General features: G+C 41.7%; 1 protein-coding gene across 1 annotated transcript in view; it reads left to right on the top strand.

Moving 5' to 3' along the window:
- Positions 1–17,937, top strand: part of LOC122817593 (tyrosine-protein kinase JAK2-like) — an 876,396-nt gene that overhangs the window by 753,773 nt on the left and 104,686 nt on the right. Inside the window, exons 20-21 of the mRNA XM_044090632.1 lie at positions 222–346; positions 15,547–15,719. Coding sequence (XP_043946567.1) covers positions 222–346; positions 15,547–15,719 — 298 coding nt within the window. The remainder of the gene's footprint in view (positions 1–221; positions 347–15,546; positions 15,720–17,937) is intronic.

The following is a 17,937-nucleotide window of genomic DNA, read 5'->3' as shown; positions in this document are numbered from 1 at the left end:
CCATTTTTTGTTGTTCATTGTGTTGTATTCTCCTGAACATTACTTCAAATAGGAGTTTATTTTTTTACTGCAGTGTGTGTGTGTGGGTGTGTGTGTGTGTGTGTGTGTGTGTGCGTGTGTGTGCACATGTGCGAATAAATATCTAGATAGATACTTAGATATACATGGTGACACGCTTCTGTTGAAGAATGACTAAGACCTCCACTCACTTTCTTTCTCAGGACGCAGAAATTTACGTTTGATCATGGAGTATTTGCCAAATGGAAGTTTGCGGGATTACCTACAGAAGAACAAAGAGCACCTTGATCATAATAAGTTGCTGCTGTATGCTGTTCAGATCTGCAAGGTAATACAAGAGGCAGAAATAACAATGTTGGGCACTAGCCCTTTAAGTTGCATCCCTATATAGCCGTATGCAATTATCTGCTACTGTTCACTAGGAACTGCCTTCCTTATTCTAATTTCAAGACTTTCCAACATTCATAAAATAAAATGTCTGTTCACTGCAGTGATCGTTGGGGCTATTAAAATCACATAAATTTCTCTGATAACCTGCAATTAAGGTACTTTGAGTGATTGCTTCACTCTTTTATAACCATTGATGTCAGGTGAATGTTTTTCTCCATAATTACAGTAAAAAAATAACTTGCTTTCCAAAGCAGGCTACAACTACCTCAATGCCACTGCTTTCATCCCTTCTACTTCCTTGTCCTCCTTTGTTTTCTTTTCGTCTTCCTCCATGCTCTCATAAACAGGTGTCAAACACTTCCCCCCTCCCTCATGTATATACAGATGGTACAATCTCAGGGGTTTCACCTGATAAAGTCACTCACACACACACACACACACACACACACACACACACACACACACACACACACACACACACACACACACACACACACACACACACACACACACACACACACACACACACACACACACACACACACACACACACCTTTTGCTGAGTATATTTGCTTCATTTGACTGCATCTGGTCATATGCTTTAATCAGCTCTGGATATTGACCTTCATGTCAGCCAAAAAATATGCTCAAGATCCTGTCTGTAGATGTAAGACTACAGCTTTGAGAATTAGTTCTTATTAAACCTACACACAGCTTATGCTGTCTTGTCTTAACTCATTACAGCTGAGTGACACCTGCAGGTGCATCCGCAGTTACATCCTACTGATGCCTCTAGGCGTGAAATATTCTGTGTTAATATTTACATTAATACTTCCAAAACCATGTTACATACAAAGTAATGAAAGACTTCATCTTAAAGCTTACATAATTGCAAATACAACTCTACTGATATTTTACCTCCATCTAGTGCAGGTAAAGAGATATTAATTGAGGTCCTTACATTCACTGCTGCAGTATTCTTTACTAATGGGATTCTCTGCCATGAAACCCTCTGTCTAGCCAATTTACAAAAGATTACCGTTGCTTTAAGAAACGCTGAATGTCACCTGCTTACTCCTTGTGTAAGGTAGGGTATGGCATAAAGGTGACTTTCAGGTGTACCATCCTCAGAACATTTTTGCTGCCAGTCCGAATGCTGTTTTAACTGCCGGTCTGTTGCATACATCCATTTTTTGTTTTACCATTTTTCTGTTTATTGGCTTTTCTGTGCTTACTCCTGTTTGCTGGAGTTCTCATAGTTGCAGATAAGTACCCAGTTGGGTTTATGGTTACTTTTTCTATTTGTTTAATGCTGTTTGGCATTAATATCATACAGGAAGGGTAAATGCCAGTGTGAAACACTGATTCCCCATAAAGACCATCATGATGTGTCTTTTTTGCCTTGGTGCTGCTCACGCCATACGTCTTGTTCAATTTGTCAGGCGTTTGTCCCCAAAACCATTCATAGTAGGCTTTCTTCCCTTTCCTTGTACCTTGAGAACCAGCGACTTAAGCTTCTTGCTGCAGGTACAATGGATGGAACTTCCTGCCCCAAGGTTCAGTCATCTGGGAAGAAGAAGGTGCATAAGGTAAGGCCGGAATCTTTTGCTGTCCAGCCTCTGCCGGGTGTTTCCTCTGAGGTTATTATGCACCTGGAAGCTCACCCGGTTGTTTTGTCAAATTCTTCTACCCCATCTGGGTTGGAGGCCGGTGAGGATCTGGCAAGCAGCATGTCCGATAAGGCTTTGCAGGCCTCCATTTTGGGCATTCAGAGGGAACCATGTTTGACTGTTTAAAAGGGGTCTAATTGGGTTCTGCAGTTTCTCTTTCGGGAAGAGGTTCCTACTGCAGTTGTGGAATGCTGTCCTGAGTATGGGCCTTCTCAGGTTTCCAGGATAGCTGTCCCTTTGAAGAAGAAACAGAAAACTAACCATGTCTCTTCTGCTCCTAGGGATCCACAAAGTGAGTGGTAGGCCTTTACTCAGGGGTTATTTAATGCTCTCCTGTCATTGCGGCCTCCTCAAGGGGTTTCAGTTCCTGCTCCTCCCTGGTCCACCTTTTCCTCTGAAAGGCCCAGAGAATTCCATTCTTTTGAGGTGGATTCTGATGATGACTCCCTTGCTTATTTTGCCCAGATTCCTTCTCCTTTAGGCTATGGGTCTGAGGAAGAGGATTCTCATACTCGATAATCTCTCTGAGGAAATTTCCTTTAGGGACGCGATCTCTAGGATGATGGACTTTTTTAAGTGGGATTGTGCGCAGGTTTCAGATATCCATAAGAGGTACAATGAGTTACTGCAAATGGAATCTCCTAAACATGTTGCCATTCCTCCTGTCTTGCCTGCTTTACTGGATGTTTTTTCCATTGCCTCTACAGAGCCATATTCTCTGCCCCCTGCTCCCAGGAAGTCTGATAGGTTTTAAATGTTTACATGTCCTGTTGCTGATGCCTCTGTGGTGTCTGTAGCCTCTGATAAGCCATCTCCATTGCTTCCTTTGTCCAAGTTACTGCCTTCTGACAAGAACAGTAGGACCATGGATTGGATGGGTAAGAAAGTTTATACTTCCTCTACCCTGGCTTTTAGGGCTATTAATTATCAGACCCATATTTCTAGGTATGTTTTGGCTCTTCTTTCTCAGGCCTGTCAGGTTCTTTCTGACCTTCCAGACTCTAACAGTAAATCTTCTGCTCTTTCCTTGCTTGGGACTTCCTCTCAGGTAGTTCATCATTCTATCAAATCTAGTTATGATGCTGCAGATGCCTTCTCAAGGGCTGCTGCTTCTGGTTCGGTTATGAGGTGATATTCATAGCTTCGGCTTCAACCTTTCCCTGATGATATTAAGGCTAAGTTGCTGGATGATCCTCTGGATAATACTCTTTTATTTGGTGAAGTGGCTGCTGGTTTATTTAAGTCTCTTCAGGACAAGGGGAAGGCTTTTCAGGAACTGAAGCATGGCTTTGTTTCTCCTTTGCCTAAATTTCAATGGATCTACCCTTCTAAGCCAGCCTTTGTTCATAGGCAGTCTCGCCCTCCTTCTAAAGGTAAAAAGGGTAGTAAAGGGACTCCTCCTGCTAAGGCCACTCAAACTGCAGGGATTCTTAAGCCTTCCTTTCCTGACAAACCAAGTACTGTCTGACTATCCACCCATTCTCAGCCACATTCCTCTGTCTCTTTGCCTTTCTCTTTCTCTTCCTGATTGGCACTGGATCACCCAGGATTCTTGGGTTTTGTCAATCATTCGTCAAGGGTACTTCATGGTCTAGATTTCCCATCCTTCTTTTATAGGCATTCCTCAGCCTCCTCTGAAACAGCTTCCTTTTTTCCCAGAGGTTCTTTGGGACCTCTTGTTTCAGGGTACTATTCAAGAAGTGCCTGTGTTCCAAAGGGGGAAAGGGTTTTATTCAAGAATGTTTCTAGTGCCCAGAAAAGAAGGTACTTGGAGGCCCATCTGAACACCTTTCTGAAGGTGCCTTCCTTTTGGATGTTGTCCCTTCAGTCCCTTTTTCCTCTCTTGTTCCCTTAGGCTTTTCTGGTGTCTCTGGACCTCAAAGATGCTTATCTCCATATTCCGATCGATCCTCTTTTCAGGAGGTTTTTGCATTTCTCTATTGCTTCCTGTCATTTTCAGTTCTGTGCTTTGCCTTTTGGCCTTTCTGCTGTCCCAAGGGTGTTCACCAAATGCCTCGCTCCTGTGATTGTGTTTGGCAGGCTTCAAGGGATCCAAATCTTCCCTTATTTGGATGACCTTCTGATTCAGGCATCCTCTCCAGACATCCTTTTGCAAAATCTTCATTTTACCATTTCTCTTCTTCAGACCCTGGGGTTCACAATAAACTTCAACAAGTCTTCCCTGACTCCTTCTCAGGATCATGTCTTTCTGGGTTGCAGGTTTCAAACGGTACCAATGCTGGCATTCCTGTCTTCTCCAAAGGCATTAACTCTCATTTCTTTCTTTCAAACTCTTCTTCCCCTGATCTCCATTTCAGCCAGGGAATTTCTAAGAGCTCTGGGATTCATGGCTTCTACCATTCTGATGCTTCCTCTGGCCAGACTTCACACGAGGAAGTTCCAGTGGTTTCTGAAGTCAGTGTCGCTTCAGCATGTGCATTATCTAGACTTTCCTGTTCCTCTTCTCCCGTGTCTCAAGATTGAACTTCTGTGGTGGATTAAGCAGTTGTTTCTGAATCCAGGGCTCCCATTTCAGCCTCTGCTTCCCTCCCAGGATCTGTTCACAGATGCTTCAGATGTGGGATGGGGAGTAACGTTTGGCTCCCTGATGGTTCAGGGAGTGTGGTTGCCTCATCAGCGGAAGGAGCACATCAGCATCAAAGAGATGAAGACTCTTATGCTGGCTCTTCAGGCCTTTCATCCTCTCTTCTCTGCAGGGCCTCTCAAGGTATTCACGGACACTACCACAGTCATGTGGTATATCAAACAAACAGGGGGGTACGAGAAACTACCGTCTTTGCCAGCTGGCACTTTTGATATGGGATCTGGCTATCCAATATTGTGTGACTTTTCAGGCAGTTTACATTCCTTCAGATTGGAACATTGTGGCAGACAATCTGAGCAGGTCCTTCACTCAATCCCATGAATGGATTGTTCACAGGGATGTGTTTCTGGACATTGTTCACCAGTGGGGTACTCCTCAAGTAGATCTTTTTACCTCCCTTTTGAACAGACAACTTCCTCTGTTTTGTGCCAGATTCCCAGGTCCTCTGGTCTGGAAGGTGGATGTCCTCTCATTTTCTTGGAAGGGGATGCTTCTTTATGCATTCCCTTGCCTTCTCTCATTCTGAGAGTCCTGTTCAAGGTTTAATGGGATTTTCCCAAAATCTTGTTGGTGACTCCCTTTTGGCCACAACAGCACTCGTTCCCTCTACTTCTGCATCTTGTCAGGGGGAATCACTTACCTCACAGGGTTAATCTCCTCACACAAGACGAGGGGTGTCTCATCCATCCCCACCTGTTCATACTTCAGCTATCACTGTGGGTGATAGGCTTTTGATTCCTCATAGACACTTTTTTTCTGAGGACGTGCTGCAGGTCCTGCAGGAGGCCAGGAAACCTACTAATAGGAAATCCTACCTATCTAAATGGAAGAGGTTTTCTATTTGGTGTCTTTCTTGTGACCTGGACCCACTTTCTGTGGATGTTCCTTTGGTTCTTTTTTATTTGTGTGAGTTGCTCAATGCTGGTTTGGCCTATTCTTCTATTAAGGCCCACTTTTTAGCTCTTTCTCCTTGTCTGCCATTCAATTCTCCTGTTAGCTTCTAATTTTCAGGCTAAGCAGTTTCTTAAAGGTGTCCTTAATATTAGACCTCCTAGGAAGCCTGTTCCTCCTCCCTGGGATCTTAATTTTCCTCTGGAAAAATTGACTCAGGCTCCTTTTGAGCCTGCTGTTTCAGCTTTCTTGAAACATTGTTCTTGGAAGACAATTCTTTTGCTAGCTCTTACCTCTGCCAGATGGGTGTCTGAGTTGCAAGCCCTTATGACTTGTTCACCTTTTTTGATTTTTCATGAGGACAGGGTGTCCTTGTGTACTAATCCTTTTATACCCAAGGTGGTTACTGAGTTGTCACTTAATTAGTCTATTAATTCACCTACCTTTTTTCCCTGTCCGCAATCTGACAGTGAGAGGGTGCTACATACCTTAGATGTGCATAGATAGCTCAGATTATATTTGGATAAAACTAAAGCTATCAGGAAGTCTGACCAGTTATTTGTTTCCTTTCATCCTAGGTCTTTAGGTTTGGCTGTTCCCAAGCAAACTATTTCCACCTGGATTTCAAAGGCTATTTCCTTTTATTACACTTTTCATGGCGAGGGCCTTCCTTCTTCTATAAAGCCTCATTCCACTAGAGCTTCCTCTGGTGCTTTTCTCAAAGGCTTAGATGCTAATTCCATTCTTGAAGCTGCTACCTGGACTTCTGTGCATACTTTTACCAAACATTACCAGTTGGATGGTATCTCCAGAGCTAGAGCTGGTTTTGCTGATGACATTCTTCTTGGGTTCTTGGAGGGATCTACTGCTTCCTCCTCCCGGGTTTCTTCTTGAGTTTTGGCACTCTCCCATTTGGAAGGAATACTGCAGTGGTGAATGTAAGGACATAGTACAGTTGTGTAAAATCTTACCATAATGGTAGATGTCCTTGCCTTCACTGCTGCGGTATTCACTCCCTCCCTCCATCCCCCTGGTCTTTTTTTCCCTTCCTGGCTATGCAGATTCTTCTTGGTTTTCCTTGGACTGCTGTTCCTACTGGGGCAATCTGTTCTGGGGATAGTACACCTGAACATCACCTTTATGCCCTACCTTATGCATGCAAGGAGTAAGCAGGTGACATTCAGTGTACCTTAAAGCGATGGTAATCTTTTGTAAACTGGCTGGACAGAAGGCTTCATGGCAGGGAACCCCATTAGTAAGGAATACTGCAGCGGTGAAGACAAGGAGATCAATCATTATGGTAAGATTTGACACAACTGTACTTGGTTCATATAATATTTTTCTATATTGTTATAAATTTTATGTTTTTCATATTGTTATAAATGTTATGTTTTTCTAAATATCTCAACAATCAAGTAGCATCAACATAACTGTTTAGCTTCATATGAATCAAGTAGCATCGACATAACTGCTTAGCCTCATATGAAAGCTTTCAGCTAGATGAACAAAATGCTGATGATAGTATGTATGTAACCTGAGTGGGTGCTGAGATACTGTGCACCATTCACAAAATATTACAAACTTAGTAGTTACTATGTTTACTGTGACTTATAAAATCCTATTTAAGATCTAGAACCTAATGAACAGTGCCAGCATAAAAATGGTTTGTGCTTAAGAGTTTGAAATGTTCACTTTTTGGTAACCCTTTATGGTTCCAGATATATGAACATTTATTTGAAATTTGAGGACATAATTTTATTGTATCAAAAAGCTTAGTCCCCACCCATTGGAAGTTACCGTGCAAACTTCCAGAACTCCACTGGAGGGATATCCTTAATTATTTAGATATAGCTACACTGCACATTAGCCAAGTAATTTACCTGTATTTTGTATATCATTCATCTGTTCATTCCTGATGACTGCTTTATGCTATTCTGGTTTGTGCAGGAGCTGGATCCTATCCTGACAAGCTATGAGCTAGAGAACCACTTTTGGATGGGATGCCAGTAATTTGCATTTGGTTTACTATCCATCCATAAATATATTTTCAGCACCTGCAATATCAGATTTATGTTAAGGTGGAGATATTTTCTATCAAAGCACGGCATGATGGGAGCAAGGCAAGAACCAGCACTAGAACGGATGCCAGTTCATAGCAGGGTATACATGCTCAGACACCTTTTATACACAGAAAAATGCCAGAAAGTACTAGGACAATACTCCAAAAAGGAAACTTTATTGGTAAGCGCTTTCGGTTAGAACTTCCAACCTTCTTCAGACAAAAAAAAAATCACAGTAAAACCACTTATTAGATACACCTATTATGGCAATTAGTCAATAATCTAATTAGTACCTGATGCTTTATGTTTTATGATTTATGTTTATGTTTTGTCCTTTTGCCTTTAAGGTACTAATTAGATTATTAACTAATTGCCATAATAGGTGTATTTAACAAGTGCTTTTACTGTGATTTTTTTGTCTGAAGAAGGTTGGAAGTTTTAAGCGAAAGCGCTTACCAATAAAGTTTCCTTTCTGGAGTATTGTCCTAGTACTTTCTGACCTTTTATACATACCTAGGACCATCTTGTGGTTACCTCTAAGTCTTTATAATGTTTGATGAAATTTGGGACTTAGGAAAAATGCAAATATATATGGGAACTAATCAAATAAAACCTTGACAATTGGATGTGAAATGGTCAATTAACCTCCAGTCTGGCCCACATGTCCATTATGGACAGAAGCCGTCAATACAAATAGTATTATCCTAATACCACCCCTACAAATCCTTAGCTACCTGCCTACTAACATGCCCCCCATTATGATATGTGGGACCCAAATGGTTTGGGGTGCATGGCTAGGCTTGTAAGGGCCCTGGTGGGCATTAGCCTAGGAACAAATTGTGAACCTATGAACTCCACACATAAGGTACCCAAGCCAAGAACCGAACTAGAAAGGCAAGCAGTAAGAGGCTGTAGTGATAACAGTTAAGCCATCGTTATCTAAATGCCATGTCTAGCTGTTTTGTCAGCATTACATATGTTGCTGAAGGGTAATGCATACAGTGTCATACATAGTTGATGTTGGTAGTACAGTAATCTGCACTGCATTTTCCTTTCCATGTGCATGTCACAATTTTAGATTAAACTGCTACGATTACCAACTGATTTTCTTATATCAGGTCTGATCTGTTTCTGTGCAGTCCTACTCTCCATACAATGCCTGCTTTGGTTTTATGAAGTCACATTTAACTCACAGCATGTTTCCCCAAGCACTTAGTATTCTAGCTCCTATTCAGGGGAGCATCTGCCCCAAAGTTTCATCTTCCCAGGGCAGTAAATCTGGCATCACTAACTGATGCCAGAGAGGTACGTAAGATAAGAGATATTATCCTCAGCTTTAGAACAAGAAAAGGTTTTTTGTTTTATACACAAGTACTATCTGCTTTAGTATTTTATACAATAAGCATATATGTATTTGGGAAAATGACTGATTAATTCATGTACACAGAATTTCCACCATGTGCCTCTGAGGGAAACCTACTGCTTATTTGTTGACTTCCAGCTAAGCAGTGCTCAGAATGGCATAACTGAAAGGTTGCAGGGTTGGCTGAATCGACATTAGACTCAGAGAAGAGAGAGAAAGTGAATTGCATGGCTCGTGTATTTCTGTGCATAAATATGTTAATGTGACATCATACGTTTCTTTTGTGCCTGTAGGTTGCTGTACCACAGGCTTTACAGCACCGCTGTTCTATATCCTCTCTCTAAAAAAAGGCAGACTGATTTCTCACTACCACCAGTACCTCTCAACATACTCATCAACTCAGTTTTCTGTACTTTCTTGCTGTACTTAACTGTTTTCTGCTTAAACACAGATTTTCCAGCATTTATTGTGATTTAAAACTTGTTTTTTTTACATATTGTACTTATTTGACTGCCTGCACTTTTAAAAAGTCATTTTTTGTTTAAATAATTTGTTTAACTGTTGTAGGCTACACACTAAAGTGCAATAGCCTTTACTGATTGTTTGTAGTCATTTAAAGCTGTTTTTGCCTTATCTTTTCAAAAAAAAAAAAAAAAAAAAATTCCTTGTTTCCCGCCATTCTAAGCTAGTAGAGTCCAGTTTTCAGGCTAGTGCTGAATTCAGGGCTGTGTTACAAGTTTCTGAGTTGCCAATACCTTACTTGGATAGAAGGAAGTTTCTCTGTTCACCTGTGAGAGAGAGGAGCTTTGAGCAGCCTGTCTGTCCCTGGAGGAGTGGTTCCAGCCCAGAAGTTAGTAGTTTATTGACCATTTTGGGCTAATTTCTATCACTTTCATTTCCCTGCTATAAAAACCACGTTTGCACGGTTTTGCGTGCTGGGCAGCGTCGGTTAGCTAGGGTTAAATTATTCACGGCTCCACTAAGTCTCCTGTTCAGTTTTTCCCTTGAAACTAGTATAACTCTCAACCTAAGCACTCAAAAAACATTGTACAGTCCAGCACTTGCTCAGACCTAATAGCAAGCACTAATATACCCCGACACTTGATTGCCCAGCAGGGCAAGGCTCTTTATTCACCCCTCACCAACCAAGTAACTAAGCAGCTCACCCTAATATTCAGGCACGACCAAAGGGCAATTTCAGGTGTACTCTCCAGTCCAGCTGGTGAATCTGGGCATCTTGAGGCAATGTTACAACAACCTCATGTACACAGACAACCCTCTCCTACCACAAAACACTAACATATGAGAGAAATGCAATTATATAGCCAAACTGGAGGCTAAGCTGTCTCCACCCAAGACTGGAACAGACAGTCAAGAGGAGAAGGTTAAGACTTGCACCACACCTCCAGCCACACACAGACCTACTAAAACAGCACTGGCAAAAAATGCACATAAATACACAAAATAATACTCAGAGGCTCTAAATAAAAACCTGCAAAAGCATCAGAGACCTCCAAAGCAGACACCCAAATAACCTGCACCTCTCGTCACAAACTAGACAACACATAAAGCATAAAATCAGTGTGCCGCACAATCACAGCCCTTAAGGCGAAATAACATACCTAACACACTAGTAATAGGTGACTCTATAGTCAGGCACACTGATGTCCCACTCACTAGGCTGGACAAGCAGAAGGTTACTGTTAGCTGTATTGTCGGGAGCCAGAATCCGCCACATAACACAAGCACTCAGGTCACTCCAGAACAAGTACAAATATGACTCTGTCATTGTTCATGTTGGTGTGAGTGACCTCTGAGACGTACCTCCCTGGACTACATGAAAAGAGACATGGAAAAGCTCTCTGATCATGTAGCCCAGGCTGGTATGACCCTGACCCTGAGTAGCATCCTGCCCTTACCAAGAATGATACCTCAGTATAAAGAGAAAATGATCAAATTCAACAACTGGCTAAGTTTCTGGTGTCATTTAAAGGGGATCCAGTGTCTGTCAGCCTGGGACGACATGTTCAACAAGCCATGTTGCTTCGCAAGAGATGGCTTGCACCTGTCACCCCTAGGCTTTCGAATACTGGCCAAGGCTCTTGTTGCTCCCATAGTGCCTTTTGTAGGCAAGGCTCGAAAGTCAAACCCACCTCTGTAAACAGCAAAATTAACAAAAAACTGAGGGTTATGATACTCCATGCCAGGAGTTTAAATCTCATAATGCACGCGCTCGAAGCACTCCTCAGCATGGAGACCATCAACATCTGTGCAGTAACTGAAACCTGGTTCAAGGCTCCAGAGAGCACCCCAGCACTACCGGGCTAGTCCACACCCCACCACTAACCCCAACTAAGGAAACCACAGTAAAAAACTTTTCTAAAGCAAACTTCACCTTACTTAAGACAGAGGCGGTACGTTTCACAGCCCCTACACTAAAGGATAATGCTGCCCAAGATGCAGAAACCTTTACAAATGCACTCTATGAGCACCTACAAGGATGCATGGATCATGCTATCCCCAGCAAAACCAAGACTCACTCCTCTAAGAGAAGGAAACCAGTCTGGTGGACCCCTGCCATAAACAGGCTATACAACAGAAGGAAGAAACTAGTTCAGAAAAAAAGCAAATCCCAAGAAGGAAAGAATCCCTGATCAGTATCAGTAAGAAACTAAGGTCCCTCATAAAATCATCCAAGGCTAACTTCGAAAGAAAAATAGCCAAGGATTCAAAAGATAACCACAAAGCCTTCTTTAGCTATGCTAAGAATCTAAGTGGCAACTCGCAGATATGCACTGAACTAGTGCAAAATAGCACAAAATATACTGAGCCTACTGATATTGCCAACATCCTGGCAGATAGATTCAGTGCAAACTTCACCCCCCCTCTCACCCCCAAAAGGGCCCACAACAATACCGGAAAAGTATAGTGGCCCAGAAATCACAGATGCACAGGTGAAAATAGCCTTTTCAAAAGCCAAAAACACAGCGTCAGTGGGGCCAGATCACCAGGCTGCATCTTGCATGAACTACAGAACAAACTAACCCCCCCCCCCACCTAAACATGCTGTTCAACTTCAGCCTCTCCACAGGCTACGTGCCCATTGAAGGTGCACAGCAACGGTTATTCCACTCCTCAAAGGAGGGGCCACAACTGACCCTGGTAACTATCGCCTCATAAGCCTGACTAGCCTGGTCTGCAAGGCTATGGAGTACATCATCATGGAACTCATTAACAAAGACATTGGGAACCTCCAAACACTAGACCCGACCCAGTTCGGCTTTGTTGGGGGCAGATCATGCCTACTAAACCTGGCTGACTTCTTCGAGACAGTCACCAAGGCCATAGATGAGGGAAAGGTTCTTCACACAGCCTACCTTGACCTCGCCAAGGCTTTCGACACCATTCCCCACTTAGGTATTACAGAAAAACTCACCAGCCTGAACATAAACCCCTACATCATAAGATGAGTTGCCAACTGGCTGACAGACAAAACTCACACGGTAAGAATAGCAGGCTCCAGGTCTGACTCTAAACCAGTCACAAGTGGTGTTTCACAAGGCTCGGTCCTGGGACCTGTACTGTTCAGCTTATACTTCTCAGAAGTACAGGCAAACACAGGAGGACTATGGCTAACCAAGTTTGTCGATGAATGCAAGCTGGGAGCCATAATTGACTCTCCGGCTGACACAGACATCCTCCAAAAGGGCCTTACTGAGGCGGACACCTGGTGTCAAAGTCATGGCCTCAAGCTAAATGCCAAAAAATGCATAGTCATCCCGTTTGGGAAAAACAAAACACCCACGAATTACCACATAGGTGGCAGCCCCCTTAATACAGAAGAGGTAATAAGAGATCTTGGAACCCAGCTAGATCGTAATCTTTCCTTTGACGATCATATTGTCAAAGTAGTTAGAAATCTTTCTATGTGGCCCATCTAATTACTAAAGGGTTCGCATCTAGAAATAAAGAAGTTATAGTGTCCCTCTACTTGTCACTCATCAGACCCATCACAGAGTATAATGCCCCATTTGGGATGTACCTCACAAGACACTTCCAACAGCTGGAGAGACCACAAAAGTACCTCACCAAGAGGATTACTGGACTCAAACATAAGTCCTATGCAACCCGACTGAAAAAAATGGCTGTACTCAGTGGCATATCGCTTACTCAGAGGTGATCTCTGCCTGACTTACAATGCCATGTTCAACTCAGAATTGATGGACATGCTCCACCTAAACAAATCCAAGTCACTGCGAGCCATGTGCTCTAGTGAGCTAAACCTTGCCACAACAATAAATAGAACATGCTGGAGGGATAGATTCCTGTCACAGAGACTTCCCATGCTTTGGAACAAAATTCCAAACTACATTAGGCAGAGCCCCTCACTAACATTCTTCAAAAGAAACCTTGACGAGTGGATGGGTAACAGAAAATACACCTGTGATCCACTTCATTGGCTCTGCTTGACAGAGGACCAGTTAATTAATCAATGGGGTGGCGATAGCCAACTTACTCTGGCTAGGCTTATAAATGCCGTCGGGCAGATAGCCTAGTACCTACCTATGAACCTATGAATCTCAAATGTATGTCATCATTCGCTGACTTAATTCCTTGGTCATTTGCCAGAAATCCATATATTTTATAAGGAACAGACCAAAAGTTGTTGTTGTATCTTTCAGCTTCTCCCGGTTAGGGGTCGCCACAGCGGAACTCTGGTCCGCTAATGATTGTCAGTAGATTTTTACGTACCGACTTGCCAGGCCTGACGCACAACCTTCAACAAAGGTATGCCCATTCATGCATGTCTCCACACAGAAGAAGCTTTAGCTGAGAATCGAACAGGACAACTTCTTACTGTGAGATGACAACACTACCACAGCACCACCACCGCAGCTAATCTATGAAGCAAAAATCTGGATATTCTGTGAAAGTTTGGACATTTGGGAGGTGTACCTCTTAAGTGCCCTGAATTTTGCAGAATGTCTTTGGTTTCTCATATTTTCACCCTGTTGCTTGTAAAATTTTGGATTTCGTGGAAAGCCAGTAAGAATTATAACCAGTCAGTAATGCCAGATGTTAGAGATTTATGCTTCTTATTCTTCAGAAAATTCATGTTGTTCGAATACCTGTTGTTCTTTTACATTTCTAAGTGAATTAGAGCAATATTTAAAACATTTTCCTGATTTTGGGTCTTTAACCCCCCCCCCCCCCATTATTTTGGGTTTGTACAGAATGAGCAAATGAATAATGGTATGATGACCACCCTCTTAGGTAGCCCTTTAACAGGATTTAACATGAGTTACTAGAGGAGTAATCAAATGCTAAACTGCCATGTCAGCTGACTGTTATGCAACATCTACTTTGAGTTGCATGCATTACAGCTGACAGTTGCAGGTAATCCTTATGTGCAGGTTTTGTATACCTTATTAAGTATTAATGCTTTTTTACCTTAATTATGGCCTTTTATTGCAACTGTGGCAGGACGAGCCATCCAGAGGTGAGAATATTTTTCTAGGTGTTGATGTGACACCCCAATCTCAGGAAAAAATATGAAAAAGGGGGCATATGCTAATACTGAGCAAATGTACTTTTATGATACTACTTTTGGAGTTTTATTTAATTTTGCTAGCATGTAACTGTCTGGATGTTTTCTTTCTTGTTTTCCTTCACAAGTGTGATCTTTTTGGATCTTTTCAGAATAACTAAGTACAGTTACTAAAAATCAGTAAAGCATTTGAGCTTGGAGCATACCATTGTTAACTTAGAAGTAAACTAAATGGCAGCATAAGTATATGACGATAATCTCTTAAGCCCCTTAGAACCATTTTAAGATGTCAGGGTTCAAATCTTGATTTCTGTGCATCAAAGTTAAAAAATAGACATGCAGAATTTTATGAAATCATTGAATAACAGTAAAAATGGCACTATGTAAAGAGTTTTATTTTTGTTGTTGTTTATGTCCCTTGCTAGTGGCATTACAACACTGATATATAGTTTATAGTGTGTGTGTGTGTGTGTGTGTGTGTGTGTGTGTGTGTGTGTGTGTGTGTGTGTGTGTGTATGCTTATACATACTAAGTATGATATATTTTCTACTATAAGCATATATTTTTTGGAAAATAAACGATTAATTCAAGTAGACAGAATTTCCATGAGCCTTGGAGAAAAACCTACTGCTTGTTTGTTGACTTACCAGTTAAGTAATGCTCAGAATATCATAACTGGAAGGTTGCAGGGTTGGCTCAATTGTCATTACAGTAAGAGAAGAAAGAGAATTTATGTTTTTTTCATTTACTCCTTACTTCCAAGCAACAAAAATGTTTTTTTTTACAGCTTAAAGAATGTCTTTGCTATGAGTTGCAGCCTCACTTCTTCACTTCTCAAGGTTTAAGCATATTAGGTTTACTTTATCCTTTGTTGATTGTTGATTAAACAAAACATAATTATTTATAATAAACACAACATTTGAAAGTAAACAATAAGAAACACCTAGACTTTAACCTAATTCTTTATGTCGACACTTCTGTTTTTTTTTTTTTTTTTTTAGGGAATGGAGTATCTGGGCTGTAATCGGTACGTCCACAGAGACCTAGCTACAAGAAACATTCTAGTTGTCAATGATGTACATGTTAAAATTGGCGATTTTGGTCTTGCTAAGATTCTGCCACAGGATAAAGAGTACTATAAAGTTCGAGAACCTGGAGAGAGTCCCATTTTTTGGTAAGAAAATGCATTTGTTTGATTTTAGTGACACAGACTGGCTGATGTAGTTAAGTATGTCATATTGTCTTGATAAAGTTCTTTCGTTAGTGTGCCAGACCTGGACAGTAGAACCGAATGTTTGTTTTTTTATTACTTCAGCTCATATACCTCTTCAGCCATGTACAATGTACATGTACAATAAATAAAGCAGAGTCAATACATTTACTCCTGACTCATCTTTGAATGATGTGGGTTGGAAGCAGGAATGGGTAATCAGTTGTATGCAGGCTGGATACAGGATTAGACAATATGCTTATTCAACATAAATACTTGATTGGGAATGGAAAACGTATAAACATGTTATCTCTAATGGTGGACCCTTTTTCAGGGACTTTACTGTTAATCTCTGTAGTCTCATGAGAATATTGGACAGTTTATTTAAACAATAATAAAGTTTGTTTGTGGTTCCTTATGAATGTTACCAACTTCTTGTGACTGATGGAATATTTTGTTTGCATGTTCTCCCTGTGTTCACGTGGGTTTCCTCCGGGTACTCCGGTTTCCTCCCACATTCCAAAGACATGCATCTGGAGCATTTCTCCCCGGGCCTCCGCTGAAAACAGGCTCTGTGGAACCTAGTCGGACATTCCCGGTCAACAAATGTTAAATAAATAAATAAATTTTCCATTTAAACTTCCTGGCGCAAAACTCTGCTAGATGTTTTTATATGTTTCACTTATGTTCTGTGTATTTTTTAACACAAATTAAAATATAATAAAATGGAATTCTGCTATGGAAATCCAAATGTCAGAATGCCAAGAAACCAGTATATCAAAAACAAATGCCTGAAACTCAAAAGGATGAAAAATTAAACTGGGTATTTTTGTGCGGGTAAGACCCTGCACCCCCTGATAAGGGGGACAACCCCCAAACCCCAAGACTTATATATATATAAATATATATATGAACTTCATAGTTGCACCAAATCAAAGAAGGGAGAAATCTCCCCAAGCATACACTTAGAAATTACATTGGTAGTGATTTCCCATGAAAAACAGTCACTATGTTAACTGATGTCTTGTGCAACTTATGGCCAGAGAATTTCACCTCAGACATCTACAGGACCATATGATCATAAGATCATAGGAAGTCACTAGGCTATTGGCCGTAAGGCCCTTATAAGCCTAGCCAAGAGTTTAACCCATGTTTCGGCAAGTCAGCACCCGATGCCCTTGTCCAGCAGGGACACAGGTGGAATCCCAGGGATGTATTTTCTTTTCCCAGCCAGTTATTCAGGCTGCGCTTAAAAAGAGGTATGTTATGACCTCCTTTTCCCTGGATGAGATTCCCTTACTTATGATTTGGGCCATGTAAAAAGCTTTCAGTACAACTGAAGCATCATGGTGGTCAAAAGTCAGGTTGGTATCAACCTGGGTGCCCAAATACCTTACGGCTGATTGCGTGCTTAGGACATTGTTATTAATGTGATAATTTGTGGAGACATCACTATTCCCAAAGGTGTTGATGATGCATTTTTTGGCATTCAGCTTGAGGCCATGTTTCTGGCATCAGCCATTTGTTTGGGTGAGAGCCTCTTGGAGGATGTCCACATCATTAGGGGAACTGATGAGAGAGATGACAGTAATCTGCAAGCTTGATCAGCCACAGCCCAGTGGTTTTGGCCTGCACCTCAGAAAGGTATATCTTAAATAACAGAGGCTCCAAGATTGAATTCTGGGTTACGATGCTCATTACGGGTCTACTGCTTGAGGTGGCTACCCCTATTTTGACTAGGTGGGTTCTATCAGTGAGCCAGTTAGCTACCCATCTGGTAACATATGGACTGATGCCTAATTGAGAGAATTTATCTATTATGCCCGAGTGGGAAATAGTGTCGAAGGCTTTGGCCAGGTCAAGGTAGGCGGTGAGCACCATCTTCCCCTCGTTCATGGCTTTGGTGACTGTCTCAAAGAAGTCGAAGAAATTTAATAGACATGACTTCCCCTTGATGAAGTCAAACTCTGTGGGATCAAGTGTTTGGAGGTTGCCAGTGTCCTCGTTAATGAGGTTGATGATAATCCATTCCATGCCCTTGCAGATCAGGCTAGTTAGGCTGATGAGTGTATAATTTCCCGGATCAGTGAATGCTTTACCTTTGTGTAAAGGGATAGCAGTGGCTGTCCTCCATGCTGGGACAAAGCCAGTACTCAAGCTTTAGTTGAATAGGGTGCCTTAT

This window comes from Protopterus annectens, chromosome 13.part0 (assembly GCF_019279795.1).
Source record: "Protopterus annectens isolate FY-2018-M chromosome 13.part0, PAN1.0, whole genome shotgun sequence".
NCBI lineage: Eukaryota > Metazoa > Chordata > Ceratodontiformes > Protopteridae > Protopterus > Protopterus annectens.
Note: the sequence above shows the minus strand (reverse complement) of the source record. Positions and strands in the feature narration are given on the sequence as shown.